This window comes from Monodelphis domestica, chromosome 3 (genome assembly GCF_027887165.1).
Source record: "Monodelphis domestica isolate mMonDom1 chromosome 3, mMonDom1.pri, whole genome shotgun sequence".
Lineage (NCBI taxonomy): Eukaryota > Metazoa > Chordata > Mammalia > Didelphimorphia > Didelphidae > Monodelphis > Monodelphis domestica.
Genome location: NC_077229.1, coordinates 9,446,014 through 9,469,955, shown reverse-complemented (window position 1 = coordinate 9,469,955; position 23,942 = coordinate 9,446,014). Strand labels below are relative to the sequence as shown.

The window sequence follows — 23,942 nt, the reverse complement described above, 5'->3', positions numbered from 1 at the left end:
TTTTAATTTCTTTATTCACATAATTCCAAATTGCTTTACAAATGGTTGCACCATTTCGTAGCTCCCCCAACAATGTGCTACTTATCTTCCCACAATCCCTGAACATTGACTACTGCCATTTTTTGCCATTTTTGTCAATTTGCAGGGTGCAAGGTGAAAAGCCAGAGCTGTTTTGATCAGACATTTCTTTTATTAGTGATTTGGAGCATTCTTTCATGTGCTTGTGAATACTTGGCATGTGGTTGAGAATATCCTTTGGCCTTTTATTTATTGAGGAATGATTATTATTCATATATATATATATACATATATGTGTTCTATATATCTGAGATTCCAAACCCTTATTAGAAAGATTTGGTAAAGAACACATGTGATAACCAGTGGAATCGTGCGTCGGCTATGGGAGAGGGAAAGGTGGGGGGGGGGGGGGGGAGGAAAAGAAAATGATCTTTGTTTCCAGTGAATAATGTTTGAAAATGACCAAATAAAATAATGTTTAAAATTTAAAAAAAAGAAAGATTTGGTAATATAAATTTTTTTTTACTATTTGATCACCTCCTAATTCAACTTATTCATTTCCCATGACCTACTCCTCTAGCCCATAGCAGCAGCAATACACAATGTTCATGCCCTTAATCTTGCTATTACTCATAAGCGTGCCATTCTCAAGTAAAGAATACTGAAAGTCCTTTACTGGATCATAAATTTTCATTCTAATTTTCCCTTTATAATACCTGACCCTATTTGTTATCCTCACTGGGACCTCTAATTCTTCCAGCCCTCGGTTCTTTACAAAGCCATCAGCATGTTCTGGCTACAACTAGAGATATCTAAATGATCTAGAGTGCAAAGGGCTGAAGTCAGGAAGACCTAAATGCAAATATGTCCTGATCAAGTAAGTTATTAACTTCCATCTGCTTTAGTTTCATCAATTAAAAGAAAAACCTGAAGGGAAAAGTTCCAGAAACTGTAGCCAAAATCCAGAGCTCCCATGTCAAAGAAAAAGCACCACAAGCATCTCAAAAAACAAAAGCAATTGAAGTACTCTGGCATTATAATTAGAATGACACAAGACCTGGCACCTTTTCCTATATATGATAGGAGATCTTGGAATACAATATTCCAAAACGTAAGAGACAAGTTTTCAACCAACTATTCCAGTAAAGCTCAGTAAAACCCTACTGGAGGAAAATATACCTTTAATTCGATAGAAAAATTGCAAGCACTTTTTATAAAAAGATGAGAGCTAAATAGGAACTATGAAATATAAACACAAGAATCAAAAGAAACCTAGAAAGGTAAAATTTGAGTAATTGGAAGGAGCTATTAGATGATGTGGTTCTATCATTATAAAAGTGGGAGAAGATACAAATGTCTTTTTGAGGTAGGCACTAGGGTGGTCTCCCCATATAACCCAAATTCCTAGAGAAATCACAGGTCAAAGATTGCATGAGGAATTTACCTTGTAGGGGTGGCAGCTGAACAAAAATGGGATCCTCCACCTCTAAACTTTGAATGTATTTGCACTAGCCTTAAGATAAGATCAGAGCATGAGGGGTTACCTTGTGTTAACATATCAAACACATTTGGTTCCTCCAGATAATTTGCCTATTTTTATGCTACTCTCCCCTGATTACCCCACTTGTTCTTATTGTTCATCCACTTCCCTATTCTTCCCTTCCAAGTCACTTAGACTGCATCCTAAAATTTTAGTACATAGGTCAGATAGAAATATACATTGCCATGAGATCCTTTACTCTTTCTTAGATTCCACTCTGCCAATCCGAGGTCCATGTTGTAACTAGAACAATTTTACTTTGCTATTGGAACTTACTAGCTGGTTTTCTGAACTCCTATGCCTTGGCCTTACCTAACTGTGTATCCTGATAAGCAGCCATCCCTCCTATCCTCTTCTTTAGTTTAAAGCCATCACTGTCCACATGACCTACAACTGGAACATTGGGTCATTCTTCACTTAGCCTGAACCTGGAGATAAGACCCACTACTATGCATGTGAGAGGGGCATCTTTGAAGAATTCTATAAAATGCCCTTTCAAATCCTTCATCAGTAGAACATTCTCTGACAGTCCCTTGGCAGCATGGTTGTCTCCTACCCTCAGATATTACCTAATTCAGTGAGCAAAATACCCCTCTTCCATTCTGAGTATTCCCCCCATTCCATCCCAAAGGTTTTCCCCTTTTGCTACTGGTCTTTGGACCTTGTTCACACTCACCACTCATCTCTAGTAGTGGAATCAATGTGACGCTAACAAATCTTCCTGTAATGATGCTTGGAATCATCATTTCCTATCAGAACCTGTATAAACTATTTACATGGGTGATAGACTGAGTCTAGATGACTGATTCTTCTATTTAGGCCCATAAGTCACTGAGCAGATCTAGGCCTAGGACTCTTGGCAGCTTCACTTATACAGGCATAAGTTCCTGCTTTCAAAGAAGGCAAGGGCTGAGGGGCTGAACCCTGGCCTCAATAACAGGGAATTCCCTTCCAATCAAGTCCTTTAGATGGATGAGTCACTGACCAGGTTGAGAAAGTCTCTTTGTTCTAATGCCTGAGCTCCAAGTGGAAGAGAGTCCCTCCCTTGAATTGTGGCTAAGGTAACTAACTCATACTACCAAAACCAGTTTCTCCTCTTTTCCCTAAATGCTCCCTTCCCCAAATATTTGGTACACACCAGAATGTTCTAGATGTTTCTCTTTTTTTCCATTACAAATTCTAAGAAAGTCACTTTCTCTCAAAGCTTCTCTTTATTTCCACTCCAAAACCAGTTGTATTGGATAGACAGAATCAGATCTACAACGGAATTGCAAATTTATGTGGAAGGGGAATCTTCCACATAAATATCTTTGAGATTTGTCTTAGAGACAAATAGCATAAATATCTTTGAGATCATCTCATTTGTTGTCTGAAGTACGTGAATGTTTGTAGACTTCGGAAACCCTGTGGCTTATCACTAGTTCTCTTCTTAAATGTTGTCGTATCTTTTGATTGATATTTTTTCTAATTCTCTGCCATCTCCAACCCATGCCCCCTGCATAGAGGCCATCAAAGAACCACAGACTCTGCCCACTCGCCCTTGCCTGATTTCGCTTTTCTATGGTCTCTCCCATTAGAAAGCAAGCAACTTGAGAACAGGGATGGTTTTGTTTTATTTATATTCTCAGCCCTTAGCACAGGACCTGGCATATAGCAAACATTTAGTGCTCTAACTAGCCAACTTATTAGTTGACACAGGGACATTGTAAGAGTTTTCACTGGCCAGATTGAAATATCAAAACTAAGAGGGTTCATTGCTCATAACAAACTAGATCTGTGTCTGTGCTGGAAGGAGAGGAGACAATCAATCGACATGTCTAAGCAAGGTCAAATTCTTGGGAATTTCTAACAACAAATGAGATCATGGTCTTAGATAAAGAACCACAATCTTAAGGACTTAGATAAAAGGGTTAAGAGAAAAGCATTAATCTAATAAACTAATTGTATTATTCAGTCTCTGGATATCACCAAAAAGCAATTATCCTCCCTAGATGAAAGGTTTTTTAATCACTATATCCTAGCACAGTGATGGTGAACATTTTAGAGATGGAATGCTGGGCCTCACCCCCCCCAGACTAAGTGCCATGCCCACCCCACCACTTTGAGTGTCAGGTACATATTGCCCCAACCCTTACCCCACACAGGGGAGAGAGGAAGTGCTTCCATTGGGCTGCTGGGAGGAGGGGTGGGTGAAGTGAGGAACATCTTCAGAGAGTGTAGAGAGGGGGAGGGGAGTGACCTGAGTGCTCTGCTCCCCTCCAGCTCTGCCACCTGTGAGCCGCACACCTTACCGCCTGTGTGCTCCCACTGGCTGCTGGGAAGAAGGGTGGAAGATGTGAAAAAATGTCATCAGTCACCAAAGAGTGAGGAAGGGGAGCACCTCTACCCAAGTCCTGTTTTTCTAGTAATGAACCAAGGGATGGGGGGAGGGAGGCAGCCACGTGCCTACAGAGAGCACTCTGTGTGCCATTTTTGGCACCCAGGCCATAGGTTCACCATCACTGCCCTAGCATATTGGGCCAAGTCAGCCAGCAACTGGCCCAGAAATGATACAACTCAGAAAAGTAGAAATGGGAAACAATGCAGAGCAGGGACCATGAAACCAGCAGGATATTCCTAATGTAATGTGGAGAAGGTGAGAAGAGCAAAAGATAGAGAATCCAGAAAAGGTATTACACTCAAGGAGGGAGCGGCAATTTCTCAGCATGAGGCCTTGCTGTAAGACCAGCCAAGAAAGTAAAACTCAGCAATCACCAGCAATGGACAAACAGCATAATAATAAGAGCATAAGATATGGCTCCCTATGCACACTGGAGACCATGTATTGCCCTTTCTGTGGGTCTTGGCCACATGTGTATTCTGTGGAGAATGTTCATAAATATACACACAGAGATATATTCATACACACATAAACATACATGTACAAATACACCCACAATATACAGATTGCATGCACACACATGTACATATATAGCATACATGTATAAGCACACACATTATTCTATATTGCATATCTACATATGCATACATAATGGACAATGCACATTGTATATAGGCAAACATGTGTATGTATATACATGCATGTGTACAAATGCATGCACATACACATATACTATTTCATAAATTTAACCTCTCTGAAAGCTGAACTGATTCATTTTCTTCTTTGTATCTCCAGCACCCAGAGAAATAGCTGGCACATAATAGGTGTTGATAAATGGATATTGACAGGAAATTAAAAAGTATTCACTGGTGATCTTCTGGTTAAGCACAATCATTCCATTTCCATGACCTGACCATAATTTCTCATCATTCCGTCACTGGTGATGCCTTTCACCTTTAACTCAGCAACATCTTGTTTTTCCCAGCTGCATTCATTTGGGACGTCTTTGGCTTTTCCACCATGCTTCTACACCTCCTAATATTATCATCTTACAATATTCAATCAGCATCAGAATTCATCAATGACTGGAGGATAGAGCCATGAACTCCTCAATCTCAAGAAGGAGGATAGGATAGATGATATCTCACAATATCCCACCTGGCTGTACTCATTTTGGATTTCTTTGGCTTCTCCATCATGCCCCTGTGCTGGATATATTCCCCCTCCTCCATTCCCATCTTTTCATCTTTCTTTTTGGTATGGTCTTCTCCCATTAAATCGTAAGTTCCTTGAGGACAGTCTTTTTCATATTTGTATCTCTACAGATATAAATGGCGCAGTAGATGGCACATAGTAGACATATAATGAATGTGTACTGACTATGACTCTTCCCAAACCTATTCTTCACTTCACCAAGATCTATAATCCCTCAACTCAGTACTCTTCAAGGCCATCACGCGGGCTCTGGCTTCATTTTCCTTCCTTACCAATTTTGAACTTTTAGGAAACCAGTTCAACTCTACATTTGCCTCTACTTTTAATCCCTCATTCCCATGTTTTGATCCCACTCATGCTGCCCCAATCCCTAACACCAGCTTAACATCCATATCATCAGCATCTTGGGTTGCTGAGTTGGGGGGGGGGGGAGTTATGGATCCACTACAAATGTATGTTATCTCACTTTTGCTGGACTCTCACTTCAATAAGGCAATACTTTTATTGACCCCCAACTGGTCCCTGATCCCATTCTCTGAAGCAGCTATTTCAATTTTTCTCTCATCAAGCCTTCTTTACTATCCTCCACACAATAAAGGATATTAATTCAAACTTCAGAGGAAATGAAGTGAATTCAGTGCAAATTCCTTCTTTTCTCCTCTATACATCTCGCAACTCTTTGACACCATTTTCTATTCACTCTTCACTTTACTCCCATCTGATGAAATGGCCCTTCTCTTTACCAACATGGACCACTGATCTCATTCTCCCCCACCTCCTTCAGCAAATTGTTCCATTTAATCATTGCCTATCTCTCTAAACTTCCAAATCTCTCTACATGCCATCTTCTTTCCTGCTGTCTACAAACACTCCTCACTCTTCCCTATCCTAAAAATAAAATTTAACAACCCCCTAAATTCATTAGCCCCTAACCATGCCTTTAAATAATTTAAACATTGCCCATTTAATCAATTGTTAAGCACTTAACTGTGTACCAGGCACTATGAGAAATACTGGGGATATGAAGAAAACCAAAGCCAGGCCCTCCCCACAAGGAACTCACATTCTAATAAAAGAGGCATATATAAACAGGTACATAATGAGATATATACAGAGTAGATGAAAGTGTAGAATCAAAAGCAATGGCAAAGTTTTTCAATATGGAAGAGTGGGAAGATTGGGAGTAATTAAAAGAAATGGCAATACTCATCTTAAGCTCAAAAGATCACAATTGGACACGAAGGGCCATTTGCTTAGAAGTGTTATCAGATGCACAGTGAAAGGAGCAGAACCAGGAGAACCTTACACACACAGACTGATACACTGTGGTACAATCAAATGTAATGGTCTTCTCTACTAGCAGCAATGCAATGATCTAGGAGAAGTCTGAGGCATTTATAAGAAAGAATGTATCCACATTCAGAGAAAGAACTGTGGGAGTAGAAATGCAGAAGAAAAACAACTGCTTGATCACATAGATCGATGGGGACATGATTGGGGATGTAGACTCTAAACGATCACCCTAGTGCAAATATTAATGGTATAGAAATGGGTCTTGTTCAATTACATATGTAAAACCCAGTGGAAATGTGTGCCAGCTATGGGAGGGGGGGAGGGGAGGAAAAGAACATGAATCTTGTAACCAATGAAAAATATTCTAAATTAACTAATTAAATAAAAAAAAAATTTAAGTGTTATCAGAAGCTCTAAAACTGATTGAGATTCCCAATTCCCAAAGGGGAGATCAGAGGCAAGGGAAGAGGGCTAGGGACAGAACAGTGTAAAATATGTAACTTAAAAAGCTAAAAATTAGCTGCTATCCAGAGTGCTGACCTTTGGCTGAGCAGCCCTGAGTCAAATCTCACTGTAGACTGGAACTTGTTGGCAGAAAATAGGTAGACACTATACTCCCCAAGAGCCTGAGTTTTATAATCTGTGACACCAATAATGGTTGCATGATCTGCCTCACATATGCTCAGTGAGGAAGTATACTGCAAACCATAGCAGTGCTATCCATATAAATAAGTAATTAGACTCAATATTAACCAAAAAGTGTGAATATCTTTAGACATAGAAGGAGAATGTACTCAGAAGGAAAGGGTGGTATTGATGATGTGGGGGGAAAAACCCATTGAGCCAAAGAGAGAAATGGTTATAGTATTTGGTGACCTACAATTGGGCCATTTCAGGAGAGTGATCAAAAAGAAATCAGATTACAATGTGCTGCAGGGGTGGTGATGGTGGTAAGGAACTGGAGACACTGGAAGCGCAGGGGGGAAGGGAAGGGAAGGGAGATGGTAGATGAATCAGATAAGAGGTTCAAAGGTAGACTTTTTACAGTATGTTTCCTGGCAATGGGGAGTGCCTCCATGAAGGGAGCCAGTTTGAAGATGTGAGAATAAGAAATGACAGCTAGAGCAATGGATATAGAGCATAAAAACCTTATTAGCCTTAGTAAGAAGTCAGGATTTCACTTTTTCCAGACTAAGAGGAGCATGATTAACTCTTCTGAGTTTTCAGGATTGTGGTCAAATATAAAACCTCACTGAACATAGAACTTTTTTTAAAAAATAAAATCTTCACTGTACACAAAATTTTTCACAGGTGGAGGAAGCTCACAGTGAGGAAGACCCTTCTCTTAATTTAAGTCATGAAACTCATCCCAGGAGCTCTGAGAAATTATGGCTTGGCCAGCATCACCTGCCAGTAGGTGTCAAAGTAGGCTTCCTGACATTGAGATCAGATCTCTCTCCACTACCCCACTGCCTCTATGATTTTGAACACTAATATAATTAAGCTCACTTTGCAACTCATTTACATTTAGACAAATTAAATGTAACCTACAAAATACCAGAACACCTTTGCAATACATCCCTCTGAATGTCCATCAAGATTCTTAGTTTTCTGTTCATCCTCATTCCTGTTTCTTCCTCCCCTCTGACCATTCGAATGCACTGTTCTCTTGGATCTCCATTATACACATACTCTGCATTATCCGTATTTCCCGCTATTCATGTTTCTCTCCACTACAAATTAGCTGATGTTAAATAAGCTCCGTGGACTAAGGGAAGGCATTCCCAAACTGATTATGTTCATAAAATTTCCCTCCAATACAAATCTCTAATGCTGAATAAGGCATGAACTACTGGAGAAGACTGTCAAATCCTTTACATCAATAAGGTTTCCCTCCAGTATGACTTCTCTGATGGCGGCTAAGTCCTGTGCTCCAGCGAAAGGTCTTCTCACATTCACTACATTTATACGGTTTCTCTCCAGTATGAATTATCTGATGCCGGTTAAAGTGAGAACTCCTGCGGAAGGCTTTCCCGCATTCATAACATTCATATGGTTTCTCTCCTGTATGAGTTCTATGATGTCGAGTAAGGTGCGAGCTGTAGCGAAAGGTCTTCCCACATTCCCTACATTCATAAGGCTTCTCTCCAGTGTGGATTTTCTGATGTTGAGTAAGGTGTGTTATCTGACGGAAGGCCTTCCCACATTCAGTACATTTGTACGGCTTCTCTCCAGTATGGATTTTATGGTGCCGGCTAAGCTCTGCCCTCTGACAAAAGGCTTTCCCACACTGCCTACATTCATAAGGTTTTTCTCCAGTATGAGTTATCTGGTGTTCAGTTAATTCAGTATTCCGGAGGAAAGTCTTTCCACATTCACTACATTCGTAAGGTTTCTCACCAGTATGAATTTTCTGATGTTGAGTAAGGCCCGAGTTTTGGCAGAAGGCCTTTCCACATTCACTGCATTTATAAGGTTTCTCTCCGGTATGAATTCTATGATGTTGAATAAGGCCTGAGCTCTGCCGGAAGGCCTTCCCACATTCATTACATTTATAAGGTTTTTCTCCTGTATGAATTCTATAATGCTGAATAAGTCCCGTGCTCTGGCGGAAAATCCTCCCACATAAATTACACTCATAACTTTTCTCTCCAACATGTATTCCACGCTTTTTGGTAAGTTCTAAATTATAATTGAGGGATTTCCCACATTTATTATACACAGAAAATATCTTTTTTGAGCAGATGCTATTACATTTTCTTAGCTCTGAATATAGTCTGAAGTTCTTCTGTGTGTCATACTCATGAAAACTTTTTTCAGTGGATTCTCTCCACTGTGGAAAAAGGACTGGCTCTAGATTGATGCTTCTGACCTGTTTATTATATTCATTTCTTCTTCCTTGATTGGGAGTTTTCCTTTGAATGAGTTTTACTGGTTTAGAATCTCTCTCCTCTTGGCTCAGCTGTCTCTCTAATCTAGCATCATATTCCCTGGCATCTCTCAATTTAGAGATAGAGAGACAACCCCTTGTCAGTATTTCACTGGATGACTCTTTTATAGAAAGGTCCAACTTTGGAGATGACTCTTTGATTTCAGGCCTACTGTCCCAATCTGAAAGACATAAAACAATTAAATATATCTTGTTCCCTGAATGTGTGCTTTTATCCTTTACGTGTATTTTTAAGATGGTTTTTTTTTTTGCCACTATGATTAGCATATTATCAGCATGGATTTTTTTTTTTACTTTAAATCAAATCACTTTTTAGGTCTTCTCAGATTTCTTTGCATTTTTCCTATCATTTCATATGGTGTAACAATATCCAATTATATTCACACACCACGATTTTAAAGGGAATGGGGACTCTCTCCCTTCCTCCACCCCACCATTTAGGGAGCAACTAGGATCATTTTCATAGGGAAAATCTTAACACCACCAGGCAGGCTTAGGGCCTAGTCCTAGTAAGTAGTGTGATTATCAGGTTAAACAATGTTCCTCTCGTAAAAGTCCTCGCTGCTTTTCCAAAGGAGGGCATTTACCAGTCCACAGCTCTAATAGTAGGGCAATAGCCAATTTGTTTTCCCAGGCACTCCCAGCATGGCAGGTGCTCATTTCCAACTCTCTGAGCCAGCTGGGTAGGTATAGAGTTACACACTACTACAGAGACCTAACGTCATTGCCTGACTATGGTCTGGATCTATGACTTGAGGATGTTATGAAGGCACTTCAGAGTCCCTCCTGTTCTCAGACTCATTGCTCAGATAATAAAGGTCCTTGTGAATAGGCTCCTAGTTAAAGAAAATGTTTCAACTGAAGAACACTTGATGGAGGTTAGGGAAGGGGGGAATGGAAATAAAAGCTGTGTTTGCAGTATTCGAAGGAATGAATTTAATGGGTTCTACTTGGTCTCAAAGAGGATAACAAAACACAGTAAGAGTAAAAAGAGACAAATCTAGCTGGGGCAAAGGAAACTTTCTAATAATGAAATTTAACCAAAAGTGGAGATGGAAGCTCGTTCCTCTGTCCTAGATGTGCCCAAGCAAAAACTAAATGATCAAGGAGATATCACATAAAAGTGGATTTTCCAGTTACGGGCAGGGCAGGATAGCCATTCAGATCCCTTCTCATTAGTAAATCCCATGGAGTCAGGGCTACAGGACAGTACTTTTCTGGGAATTCAACTCTGTCTGAATGGCCAGCCACAGAAAACACTCATTGATGGCTTGATGTAACTCTAGTGAAACACTTCAGGGATCTACCTTTGGCTGTGTGCTGTTGTAACACTTGGAGGAAAGCCTGGAGAAGATACTTGTCACTGTCACTGTCCTCTCGATGGTCTCTTGTTACCACTCTGACCCTGTTTTAGCCTTTGCTGATTTATTATCACACATCTCTCACATTAGTCCAGACCTCACTGTCTCACACTGGACTATTTAATAATTTAAATTGTTCTCCATGCTTCTGGTCTTTGCTATCTGCCATCCATCCTTTGCACATAACTGCTAAATGAATATCCCTAAAACTCAGATATGATCACATCATTCTGTTATTCAAAAGCCTTCAGTGGCTCTCTATTGCCTCTACAATAAAATGCCCTCTTCTGCCTGGCATTTAAAACTCATGACAATAAGGCACCCGCCTACCTTTCTAGCCTGATTTCTAAGACCTTCATATCATTCAAAATAACTCATTACCAGTTCCTCATACATAACATTTCACTTCCTACCTCTGTGACTTTGCAAAGGCCTGGAATACATTTCCTCCTCACCTTACCTTATAGAATCACTTCTATGTTTTAAAGTTTAGCTCAGGCACCATCTAACTTTATAATTACTGCCAATCTGTTGAACATTATTCATAATAGAAGAATCTCTTATAATCAAATATCATTTTAATCAAAAAGGAAGACAATCAACCATGCCAAATTACAAGCTTATGATTTTCCTGAATAACAATTCTCCAAAGAAGAAATCAAAGCAAGCCATAATTACATGGAAAAATGCTCTAAAACACTCCTGATTATAGAGAAATGCAAATTAAAACAACTCTGAGGTACCACCTCACCTCTCTGAGATTGCCTAACATGACAGAAAAGGAAAATGACAAATGCTGAAGGCGATGTGGAGGAATATTAGAAGCTTTCCTACCAAGAAGGGCTATCCACTCTGACCATTACTCCTTGACAGTTTGAAAATGTATACATATACTTCAATAGAAATAAAGTATGGATGATATAAGCAGAAGCAAATGAGTTTCAAAGACATCTATCTATCCATAGATGAAATAATGGTATATTTTGTAAAAAAAATCTAATCAAGATAACCGTGATTACGAAGAGTGGAATCTACAAGAAGGTCGACCGAAATCACTCACGCTTCTGCATGTGACTATCAAAAACCAGAAAGGATGGAAGAGAAACATAATTTATAATAATGGCAACATATGCCAAATACTTGACTATTAAGTTACTCAGAGGTACAAAAGAACCATGGATAAAGACAATGAAAAAACACCTAAATAAAAATATTGAAATGATTACACAAATGGAGAAAAGATGGCAGTTCCCTCAACAGTAAAATGGGGATCATAACAGCACCGACATACCAGGGTTGTTGTGAGGACCCAATGAAATCATATTTCTAAAGCACTTAGTGCAGTGGCTGGCACCTGGTAGATAGACGCTCTATAAATGTTAGCTTTCATGGTTATCAGGCTGAGATACCCTGAGAGTATGACTAAAAAGAGAACAAGACTTCTTTCTCCTAGATCATCACAGCAGCTTTATCTCCGATAACAGAAGAGGATGAAAGCCAACAGGGATGAATGACTGAGTCACAGCTGACCAAAGACCCTGTAGGAATGCATCCCTCCACTGTTCTCTACAAATTGGGAGACTCAGGAAGTCTTATCTGAAATGATGTGGGTAGAAATACCCAGAATCATCTGCTCTGTACAGATGGGTAGCTGTGATGAAAAAAAATGACAAAGGCAATGTAATTTTTCAAAAGAAACCGAAGAAACAGATCAGAAGAGGATATGGAAGCCAAGAGGCCTTTTTATTTTGTTCAAGTTATCATGTACATTTCTAAAAGGAAGAACAAATTACCCCCAGGGAGGTAAGAGAAGAACTCCCCAGGCAGTAAGCTCTGTGTTCTGACCAAAGGGCATTCCACAATCCTTGCACCCATAGGGCTCTTCTGTCCAATGGGAAAGGTTAAGGAGCTCGGTTCTCCCCCAATCATGGCATTCCCACCCTGTCTTTCCAGCAATGTGAGGTCCCTGATGCCAATAAAGGGATGTTCTCTGGGGAAAGACTGCCCAGATTCATGACGTTCACAAGTGTCCTGGAGTCACCTTTCAGGTGAGGAAACTGAGGGGATTAGGACAGCAAGTGGTAGTAGGAATTGAAGCAATTAAGTGAACCCCCCTGAATTCATCTTGTGACTCAATTCTAGAGCCAGCTCAGTTTGTCTTCTATTCAATTATGGGCCTAGTCCAAATTCTGTCCTGTGAGAAAGCTTTAGTCAGTCGTGGGAACTGGAAGACAATCTTATGGCATTATTTGAATCCAACCCCAAGTGGCTGGGAAGCTGGAGCCCCTGTACGTGATGTTTAGAGACCCTTATCCAAGGATCTAGGTTGTGTTGACCAGAAACCCAGTGAGATCTGAAGATGGATGGAAGGTGTTTTCTCTTATACATCTCCAACAACCCATTGGTGTTATCTGGGAACTTTATTGCTTCCATGTTCCTTTGACTGTTCACAAATACTTGAGGAGGAATGGGATGCTTCTCTTCCTCAATTCAAGCAATTGCACCTGTTCACTCCCCCTCCCAACTTGGAAAGTCTCTAACTTTTCTTCCAGTTAGATTACCTGACTGTTTTAGGTTACCTAATCAGATTTACCTAATATACTGTATTTTTCCTTTTAGCCAATTGGTCTTATTTGAGCAATTGTTTTAATGTATAAAAGTCTGTTTCCCCCGACATTTGGAGTCCAGCCCTACGCTGAAAAGGGGCCTGGTCCCAACTTGCTGGACTCATGGCATGCATTGCTTCCTAAATGCCATGCCCAGAAGATCGAATCTTTGTTTCCTTAGTCGCTTCATCATTTGCTTATTACACGGGTGGAATGTTCCAATGCTGAACCACTCTGAATAACCAGCTGTCCCCCACTCACCTGCATGACTGCTTTCTGGGATGTAGCCCCCTGGCCACCATGGTGCTCCACCTCGCTCCAGCTGAGAGATCACATCTGGTTTGGAAACGGCAAGGCCTGCTCAAAGCAAAGTGAAGAGCACCGAGGGTCACATCAGGATTCTATCCTCCCCTAAATCCCATGAAAGGAAGACGCAGAAGGCAGGAGAAAAGGCTTTTAAAAAAAAAATCCTTGCTTTCCATCCTAGAATCAATATTGTGCATTGGTTCTAAGGCAGAAGAGTGGTAAGGGCTAGGCAATAGGAGTTAAGTGACTTGCCCAGGGCCACACAGCTAGGAAGTCTAGATTTGAACCTAGGATCTCCTGCCTCTAGGTCTACCTCTCTACCCACTGAACCACCTAGCTTCCCCCAAGAAAAACCTTCTTAAGAATATTGTGGTTGTGTTCTTAGAAAATCACAAGGAATTTGTTAGGGTGGTGCTGAGCTTGGTGGCTCACTTGATGCACTCCCCACTAACAGGATGAAGACTTTCAGGTCCTCAAGTATCTATACTGGGACCTGAGGGAAAAACCTCTGCCTCAAGGAAAGAGGGAGTTGGGGAGGCCCAAATCCAGGGGCAAAACAAAGAAGTTGAGGGTTTCCAGTCCAAAAATCAAACACCTTCCACTTGGAACCATGGAGCATACGTGCCCTGTCTCTTGGTCACAAAAGAATGAGCAACATCTGATCTCTGCAGGCCCAACCATAAGTGCTAAACACTGATGACCCTCCACAGCATTCACTAAGTGAGAAGGCAAGACCCTCCCCTGGATAGATCCTGGCTCCCAGGGAAGTCATCCTTACCCAGGCAGACCAGGTTTCCATAGTTCTCCAGCATCACCTCCCGGTAAAGCTCCTTCTGAGCATGGTCCAGGTGCCCCCACTCCTCCCAGGTGAAGTCTACAGCCACATCCTTGAAGGTCACTGACTCCTGAAACACCAAAGACATTCGTGCTTGCCCAGCCATCATTCTTCCCTTGGATCTGAGGAGAAGTAAAAGTGGCAGGACAGTTAGGAGAATTGCTCCGAGCACCTGAACTTCAGGGTTCAAAGTCTCACATTTACTAAGCACCCACGAAGGGTCTCAGCTGGTGTGAGATTCTGAATCAAGTAAATAGTCGAATGCAACACAGCTACTCCGACCTTTTTAAATTTACAAAGCACAATCAGGAGAGAGCCAGATCCAGTCTTCACATTTGCCAACAACATCATTTAAGGCTGGGGCTGCAATGACTCGCTCTCCCCAGCTTAAAGATGGGGAAAATGGGTTTCAGAAAGGCTAATGGGAATAGTCACCAGTACAAAGCTAAAAAGCCTCAAAACTGTGACTCAAACTGTTCATTGAACACCTTTCTGCATTGGTCAAAGTCAGTGTTACTAGTTATCTCCCCAAAGGAGTCCATGGGGAACTATAGGAAATGCCGAACATCTACTGATACCTAGAAGGGCAACACTAACGTCAATAGTATTAGATCAGAGAAAACATGGCACACATCGTCCATTAAGAATCATGAGTCATTTCCATTGGAGAACAAACAGCCGCCTTGTCATTTCTCCCAAACTGCACCACTTCGGATGAATTGGAACTCGGTTATTAACACAATCCATACAAATCCCTTTCTTTGCCTTTAATTAACCTAAGAAATCAAATCTGCCAGACACTGGGAATAATAAACCAAAGAAGCACAGGATTTCAGAGGTAAAAGGGACTGATCCAGCATCTAAAGAATCCAACCCCAGCACTAGCCTGTGGTGAGGAGGAGCCCAGGACCTCATTCAGCATTTGGAGAGTTCCCTGTCTCAGGAAGTCCTTCCACATATGCCTAATTCCCAATGGCCTCAGAATCAATCAATCAACAACCCATTCGGTGATTGATTACTCTGTGCTAAGTTCTATGGATACAAAGAAAAGGAAAACTAAGGTCAGGGTGGCAAAGACAACCCATGGGAATAATTAGGTCCACTGGAAGCAGATGAAAGGTGATCTTGGCAACTGGGTTGGGGAAGGCTCTAGCGTCTTTCTGCAGAGGTGGGGATCTGGGATGAAACCAGGAGGGAGAAGGGAGAAGGAAGAATGTTCCAGGCATGAGAGTGGCTTGTGTGAAAATTGGCAAGAATTGTTCATAGTAGGGGGAAGCATGAGAAGGGGAGAAGAGGCAAGACTGAAAAGCTTTGCTGCCAAAGAGAAGACTTTTATCCTTGATCCTGGAGGCAATAGGGAGTCACTGAAGTTTATGGAGTAGGGGAGTGACATGGTCATATCAGAGCTTCAGGAACATCAATTTGGGCCTGAATGGAGGAGAGACTTGGGGCAGGGAGGGCAGTTAAAAAGCAGCATAGAAGGATGATTAGAGAGTGAAAGAGCTAAGGATGACACCCAGGTTGAGACTAAGGAAAGTGCTATCTTGATAGTGAACGGTAAAATAGGAAATGGGGGGGGGGGGGAGCCTTTGGAGGAAAGAGAACAAGTTAGAACAAGTTTCTGATCCTTTTCTCTTCCATCTCCCACTTCTCCCAGGTTCCCAACTGAAGGGTCACCTCCACTCCTCTCTCCCCAAAGCCAACCTTGCTGGCCAACAATTCTGGTTCGGGTCTTCCCTTCTCTCCACTCTCAGCTCCACCCCCACCCCGGGCTGGGCACACAGTGGGGGCTCTGCAGATGCTTCTCCCCTTCAGTCTCATCTGGACTTTTGCAACGTCTCTAAGGGGTCAAACCAAGAACTGTGTCCGTGCCCTACGGACAGCCCCGGGGCTGCTGGGCCCCGGCTTTCAGCATGATTGACCATCCTTTCATCACCCCACTCCGAGAGAGTCAGCAGGCCAGAAGTGGGGAAGGAAAGGCTACCAGGGCCAGGTGCCAAGAGGGCTGCCCCTCGGGATCCGTTAGTCAATCAGCCAACATTGAGGAAGCGCCCGCTGTGGGCTAGTCCTGGTGCATGACCCTGAGAGTGCAACGTCCAAAGAAACAGCCTCGGCCCTGAGAGGCCTTACAGGTTAACAGGAGAGAATGGGAGCCCCGGAACGAAGAAAGGAGAGAATGGACGCCGACTGCGTACAACGGCATTGCCACGCTATAAATGAATGAATGACTGGACAGAGCACGGATTAAGCCCCTCCTGCACACATAGGAGGGGCCGAGCAGGGATCTGGGGCCAGGCTTCCCCTCAGACACTTACCCCGAGAGTGATCCTGCGCCAGTCACTGACCCTCCGTGGGCCTCAGTCTCCGCAGCTGCAAAGAGGGGCCGACCACATCGCCCAAGCACTCGGTAGCACGCCCGGGACGCAGCAGGCAGAGGATCCTGCAGTGCTTGGATGGCAGGAGGGGGTGGCCAGGGTCTAGGGGGCCACGAGCCCCTGCAGCGGCACCGCCTCCAGTAGCCCAGAGGGGTTCAGGGAGGATCACGGAGGGGGCGGGGAAACAGACGCTTCTGATTGTCTATAGCAGCTCTCAGACAGTCCAATAAGCACAGCCGCTCACAAAAGAGGCGTGGTCACGGAAGTCACGGAGCCCAACGGTGCAGGACGCACGCATAGCTCCCGGAAAATCCACCGGGGTGGCCGAAGCGCAGAAGCCAGACGCTGACGGCGCCGTCGCCTTCTCTGCCCCGGGGGTTGGCCTCGGTCCGATCAAGGACACAAAACTGTAGGGGTCGGGCTGCAGACACGCAGCAGAGCCAAGGCCTGGACAGCGAAGTCTGAAGACCGGAAGGGGAGGACCACCGCGGGGCGGAAGTGACGGCTGCACCCGCCTTTGTTCCTTCCTGCTCTGCCTTGGCATCTATGGCAACCACGATTGGCAGGGGGCGGGGCAAGAGAAGGGGACCCCCTAAAGGAATCCGGTTTACGGTGCTGGACCCCTGTCCCCAGAGAACTTGGTTGAGAGGCTTTTGTCGGGGAGATGGGAGGGCCCGGGCCCCAGCCTGACCCCCTTAGGCCAATCCCGTGGCCCTGGGGAGTTGGGCTAACAGTAGGACAGAGACACCATAAGGGCCCAGCTGTAACGGAGAAGAGGGGGCGCAGGTTGGGGGGGGGGGAGGGTGTCGGCACTGTAACCGCTCCCACCGGCCCTAGTAGGCACCAGCTGAATGCAGGAAGCCTGCAAAGGTGAGAAGAGACCTGGGGCCCGGGACTTGGAATGCTTTAAGGTTTTCAAAGAGTTTTGGGGTGGATGAGTCATTTCCAGCTTCCAACTACCCTGGGAGGGAGAGGCTGCCTACCTGCTTTTACCGAGAGAAAACGGGCCTAGGGCACCCTCATATGTGTCTGAAACAGAATTTGAACGCAGGTCTTCTCACATCCTAAACTAATAATCCTATACCCCTGATGGGGAACCTCTGGCACACTCTGTAGGTGCACCCCACCATCACCGCCACTCCTCCAGAGTGGGCAGGGGAACTGCTCCCTTCCGCCTCTCCACCCATGTCTGACATTTTTTCGTATCACCTGTCTCTGCCCAGCAGCCCAATAGGAGTGCTTCCAGCGGGGAGGGGGGGGGGACGCACAGCAGGTGGTCTCAAAAAAGGTTTGCCATCACTGCCCTATGCATTGGGGCATTGGAAAATACAGGAAGGTGTGAGGTTGAGAGTCGTTAATAGAAATTTGCACCCCACCTTTTAAAAGGGAAAGTTTTGAAAATCCATTTCAGTCTCAGTCCCACCCTTTGATTGGGCACTTGCACTAGTGGCTCCCTGGTGTCCCAGAAGGTGTTTGCCTCCTCCCGTGTGACTCCAGGCATCTGAAAGACTGGGCTGACCTGGGCTGAGGTCAAGGCTGTAGGGAGACCATCGCTGGGGTTAAGTTAGGAATTGAGGAAGCAGCAGCTCTCTCTCTCTCCCTCTCTCTCTCTCTCTCTCTCTCTCTCTCTCTCTCTCTCTCTCTCTCTCTCTCTCTCTCTCTCTCTCTCTCTCTCTCTCTCTCTCTCTCTCTCTCTCTCTCTCTCTCTCTCTCTCTCTCTCTCTCTCTCTCTCTCCCTCTCTCTCTCCCTCTCCCTGCCTCCCTCCCTTCCTCTTTATCTCTCCCTCTCTCTCTCTCTCAATCAGGACAGCTCATATGGTCTCTTGCTAGCTAGATGAGTGACAAACTCAAATTCGCTAAGCAACCAGCCATGTGATTGTGCCTTTTCTCTCTCCAACCCATTTTCATTATTTAATAATGATAAATTAATAAACAGCCTCCAGAGAATTCTAATCCTAATAAGATCAAGGATGCATATTAGAGGGGTTGGCCTTCACAAGATGGTAGGTCCATCTTATAAAACAGGAATTTCAGCCCAATTATCTTCCAAACACTTTTGCTAATGATTCTGCTAGGTGGTAGCTAATTGATAAACTGAAAGTTGCCAAGTTGTAACTGCTGATTTAATAATAAATTATAGTCCCCATTGTTAGTTGATTAAATAACAGTATAAAAATAATCACCAGCAGCTAGATGACTCAGTAGATTGAGAGCCAGGCCTTAAGACCAGGAGGTTCAAATGTGGCCTCAGATATTTCCTGTGGTCCCTGGGCATGTCACTTTGCCCAGCCCCATTGCCTAGCCCTTACCTCTGTTCTGCCTTGGAACCAATACAAAGTATTGGTGAAAGTGAGGGTTTTTTAAAGTAGTTGAAAATCAGAATCCTAGTGTGAGATTGTAATAGAAGTAAGATCAGACCTCATGAGAAAAATCCCCTGGAGCACCCAACATTTCCTTGACTCAAAGCACCATATCCTCAGTGTCCAGGACCATTTCACCAGCACCTGAGAACATGTGGTTAGACAGGAGGGCAGGAGGCCCAGGGTCCTCTTCTCCGACCTAGGTGTGACACCCAGCACCATCTTTCCTGTGGTTTATAGTTTTGTGATACCTCGTATGGCATCGTTAGTCATGTCATACCCTCCTTCCTCTCCCTAAGCAGGGGAAGAGAAAATCTCTGCCCACCCAGAAAAAGAAGCAGCATCTAGTTGAGCTCTTCAAGCATTGTATTATATAAGTATCTGTCAGCTGTGCTACTTGGGGTCTCCCATCAGGCTGGGTGCATCTGTAGATCCTGACTCATGATGTGAACATCTCACAATAGTCAGTTGACTCAGAAGAGCTTTGCCCAGTCTTTTTCTGTGCACAGTTTTTCAATGTGATAGGAGAGGGAAGGAGGAGATAGTGGGAGAATCTTTCTGAGTGATGTGGGCCAAAAGGGGGAGGAAGACCAGGGAGCTCTCAGGAAGTAACCTCAAACACTTTTTTTTTTCAGCCAAGAGGATAGAGAGGGATTTCTCTGGGAGGTTTCAGGCCAGACAAGGATTGGAATGGCCAATGTGCAGAGTGGGCTAGTGAATCAATTTAGGGAGGTGTTAAAGAATCGCCTCCCTACAGCAGGGTCTCAGTTATAATTATGTGGCATAAATTTGTAGTGGACCCAGTCAACCCAGTTTGCTGAGTTTGCCCAGCTCTGTGTGAGTGGAGTCAGGTGAAGGAAATAATCCATGGTGGGAGTTTCACAACTCAGGATTGGGGACTGGACAAGGATTCAAGGGATTCCAAATTACTTTGCCTAGAGGACAGGATGAGGTAGGGAGGAGGATTCAACTGCAGAGGTGCCTGTTTGGGAGAGAACGAAGGGGAGATCACGGTGAGGATGAACAACCTGGTTAGGGCTTAGAAGGCAGAGGAGAAGACAGAATAAAAGATAATGACCAAATAAATATCCAAGCTGATGAATGAGCAGTACAACCGCACAACCTTGTAAGTAATAGGACAATCAAGAAATGACTGAATAGGGTGGGGAAATGAATGGACCTTTGAAGATCATTGGGGAGGCCTCAGGAAAAGGGGACTGGGGGAGGGGGGGGGGCAGAAGAGACTGCGGGCCAGCTGCTGGTTGTCAGAGTCTGAAGAGCTGAGGAAATCTTGTTTCTTCCTAACCAGGGAGGACCTGAGGTATCCCTGAATGAGATTTTCTCCATAATTTTTTTTTAGTGGGAAGCGCAGTCTAAGAACGTTCTATTTTCTAATGATGCCTGGCATTGTGCTCTTGATGCCACACTGCCTGGTCTTTAAGGGAATGAAGATTCTGGAACAAATTAAAAATGTTTCCCCCCTTTTCATCATGGGTAGCATGATAGAATGGCCTTGGGCAACATCTAATGACCAAAGAGAAGATAACACATTTATGTGTATTAGGTTGTGAAAGGAAGAGACTTCCTTTAAACTTGTCACCTGCCTCCAGAGAGCTTTCCTAGTAGTCATTTCCTCTCACCTCTTAATTGGAATTTAAATGGGCAAAAGTTTCTTTACCTCCCACCCCGCTGCCCCCATGCACAGGAAAAACCATTTTTAAAAAGAAACTCTGTCATGGGACCAAGAGGGGCCCTTTGGTGGAGCCCAGCAAACCCTGCCACTTAACTGTCCCAAAACATGGGCTTGTCCTCTGCCTCTGGGGCCATTCTGTCTTCTCGTGACTAGCACACCAGGCATGTTAGCATCTGGAAAGTATGATTGATGTATTGATATTGTATCCTGTAGATTCATTTACCAGACACAGGGACAGTCCAAAGGACTAGCAAAGGACGGACAAATTCATGGGCTGGGCCTTGAAGGCCACGCTGCCCTGGCTCAGAGTACCTTCATTTGCAAAGCACAGGTTGGATTAATCTCCACCTCTTTGATCTTGTCATTGTCAATTCAACCAATGTTAAGACCTATGCCATGTTTCGTATTCGTTGATCTCCCCATTCACATTCCTAAAACCTCCAATAAATTCTGGGGAACAAGCGTGAATTCCATCTCTCTCTTCCCCTCCTCTCCCCTTACCTCTCTTACTCCCTCTTGTCTTTCAGCTCTGAGTTCCCTGTATCTTCAAAGTGCTTTGTTCTATCTTTTCCTGCTGATCCTCGCGATGCCGACGCCCCCATGCTTCCTATTACATAGGAGGCATTAAGGAGTTGTGACTCCCCACATATTTCTTATTCCTCATATTTCTCATTCTCAGTGGGAAATATTACTGGAGTTTGTGCCAACTCCCCATGTGTTTTAACCTGCTGTCTTTGAGTCTTTGTTATTCACCCATTTCCTTAGTCTCCCTTCTCCTCAGGTTATTACAGACAGGTAAAAATCATATAGGGACCCCAGGCCGGGTCTCTATAGTGACTTTTAAATGGGAACCAATTAGGGCAAAGGGATCCAGGGGATAACCTGTAATAAAGAAGAGAGGAGGGAGGTTCTGCAAACTAGCTCCCCTCCTTACTAGTTGTACTGCTCATAACACTGCAGTGTGGATGCAACACCACCTACTGTTAGCCTTCCCATCTCTCCCCTAAGAGGGAGCAGTTATAGATCATCTTAGAGTCTCCATCCCCAATCCTATCCCCATCAAACCATGTGATCAATCAGTTGTTTTTCTTCTGTGTTAATGCTCCCCCAGTTCTTTCTCTGGCTGTGGAGAGTATTCTTTCTCCTAAGTCCCTCAGAATATAGATCATCTTAAAGGCTCCAACCCTACTTGGGGAGATGTCAACAATTTTAATGGTCATCTGCTCTCCCCAGGAGAAAGACAAATTGTGTTAAGGGTAAAATTAGGATTGTTGACAATATATTATTTTAGTGGTTGCCAAGGATTTAAATTCAATCCCAATAAAATACTCAAGTCAGTTTGGGATTTTTATGATGGTTTAATTACAATAGTAGGAAGAAATTGAGAAGAGAGAGAGGAAAGGGGATAAGATTTCTCCAGCCTAGCCTAAGCAAAGGGAAGTTCAGAGGCCTCAGCTACAAGGCCTCCTCAGAAGATTAAATCTAGCTCGGCTTCCAGCCATGAGGTCTCCTCCAAGATGAGGGGATTCCTTGGAAGATAGTGCTTAAAGAGGTCAAGGAAAGGAGGAATAAGCCTAACCACTCACCCAAGTTGCTCAGGGAAGATGCTTCACCTAACCATGCTACAAAGCTCCCAATAACCTCACCACCAAGCCACAAATGCCAAACTGCCACCAGGAGCTCCCAACACCAAATTGCAAGAGCCCAATGTCTCTAAGCAAGAGCGAGACAGTGGAAGTGACACGAAATATATAGGCACTTCTTTACGTCACTTCCTGCATCTCATATGTACCGATGGTAGCTTAAGCTTGGCTTAGGACAACTGGGGGGGGGGGCGGGGGGGAGTCAGTCATTTGCTTCTGATTTGTCGCTTGCTAGCATATGTAGGTTAGACCATCCTCCCACACACTTAATCCTTAAGTGGGGGTGTATACATTCCTGGTTGCTAGAATTCTAAAGACTAAGCAGGGTGGAGTAAATCTAAAATTCATAATTGTTATAGAAACAACAAATGGGCTCTAGTGGAAGGGAGATTTCTCAACTCCAGAGGTCTCCCCAGTTGGCCTTTGGAGTCTCCCCCATTGCAACCCCAGTGATCCAAATGATTAAGCCAGACTGAACCAGGTCAGACAATCTTGGCTGGAATCTATACAGCAAGACCAGAAAACCAGAATATGTTTCAGGAGACAATACAGGAAAAAGGAGGAAATCCAGTTCATTTTAAAGATTGACTGGGCAAAAATGCCAAATTGTATGTGAGACCTTGACCTCATTAATCCAAGAGTCACATCTTTTACACTCATTGTGTTAATCACTCAATACCAAAGATGCAAGAGCATTGCTAGCATCCGTGTCCTGATTGACATAGGCTGCCTGCCCATAGAATATGTCAAAGACCTTGCTTTTAAAATCTAATGTGAGGAAGAAGAAAGGCTGAATAGGGAAATGCTGCAGAAGGAGTAGGAGAAATTGGAAATGGAGAAAGAGCAGCCTGTCCTATCTGCAGGGCAGAAAGCCTCAGCCCAAACTGTCTGTACAGTGCTTGGATGTTCCTATCAGAAGGAAAGTCACATTGCCCAAGTCTGCTTTAAAAGACCTTAAAAAATAGAGAATGACTGCAGGGGTTCCCCAAAAGAAAAGGAAACCTAGGACACTGGTTTGATTCTAATGTGTCCCCCCACTCAGTGAGTGCAATAACTGAATTGATCAATTGAAATCCTATGTGATTCCATTTGAGAAATAGTTCCAAATATAAATTAATCTTATTCTGGTTTCATTTTAAATTGAATTATGTTTCTCCTGATGCAATTTGACTTAAGAAATGAGAGAAATTAGATTTTCCCCTTCAGAATGACAGATTTATTCTTTCAACAGCCAAGGAAATAAGATGATTCTTCTGAATAGAGAGCAGCTTAGCAGGAGAACAGCTTGTGTTTAAAGTAAAGTTGATGTGAATCTGAGACCAGCTTAAAAGCAAATAAGTTTTATTAAATCACAAAATTGGATGCAC

At 43.5% G+C, this 23,942-nt stretch overlaps 1 protein-coding gene and 1 long non-coding RNA gene across 3 annotated transcripts; one reads left to right on the top strand and one right to left on the bottom strand.

The window, feature by feature from the left end:
• LOC100015813 (zinc finger protein 501-like) lies at positions 1 to 17,100 on the bottom strand. Of its 2 annotated transcripts, none has more exons than XM_007490706.3 (4): positions 16,820 to 17,100; positions 14,448 to 14,626; positions 13,625 to 13,720; positions 1 to 9,557 (listed from the first exon to the last, which is right to left on the bottom strand). In XM_007490706.3, exons 2-4 carry the CDS (start codon positions 14,611 to 14,613, stop codon positions 8,326 to 8,328), a joined length of 1,494 nt encoding a protein of 497 aa, XP_007490768.1. In that variant the 5' UTR covers positions 14,614 to 14,626; positions 16,820 to 17,100; the 3' UTR covers positions 1 to 8,325. The 2 variants fall into 2 exon arrangements, with proteins under 2 accessions (XP_007490768.1, XP_007490769.1); XM_007490707.3 differs by having other exon boundaries at positions 14,448 to 14,574.
• A 463-nt stretch (positions 17,101 to 17,563) lies between these two features.
• Positions 17,564 to 21,656, top strand: LOC103101649 (uncharacterized). The gene is made up of 2 exons (XR_466182.3): positions 17,564 to 17,749; positions 21,460 to 21,656. It is a non-coding gene; the product is annotated as an uncharacterized LOC103101649 (long non-coding RNA).
• The last annotated feature ends 2,286 nt before the right edge of the window (positions 21,657 to 23,942 follow it).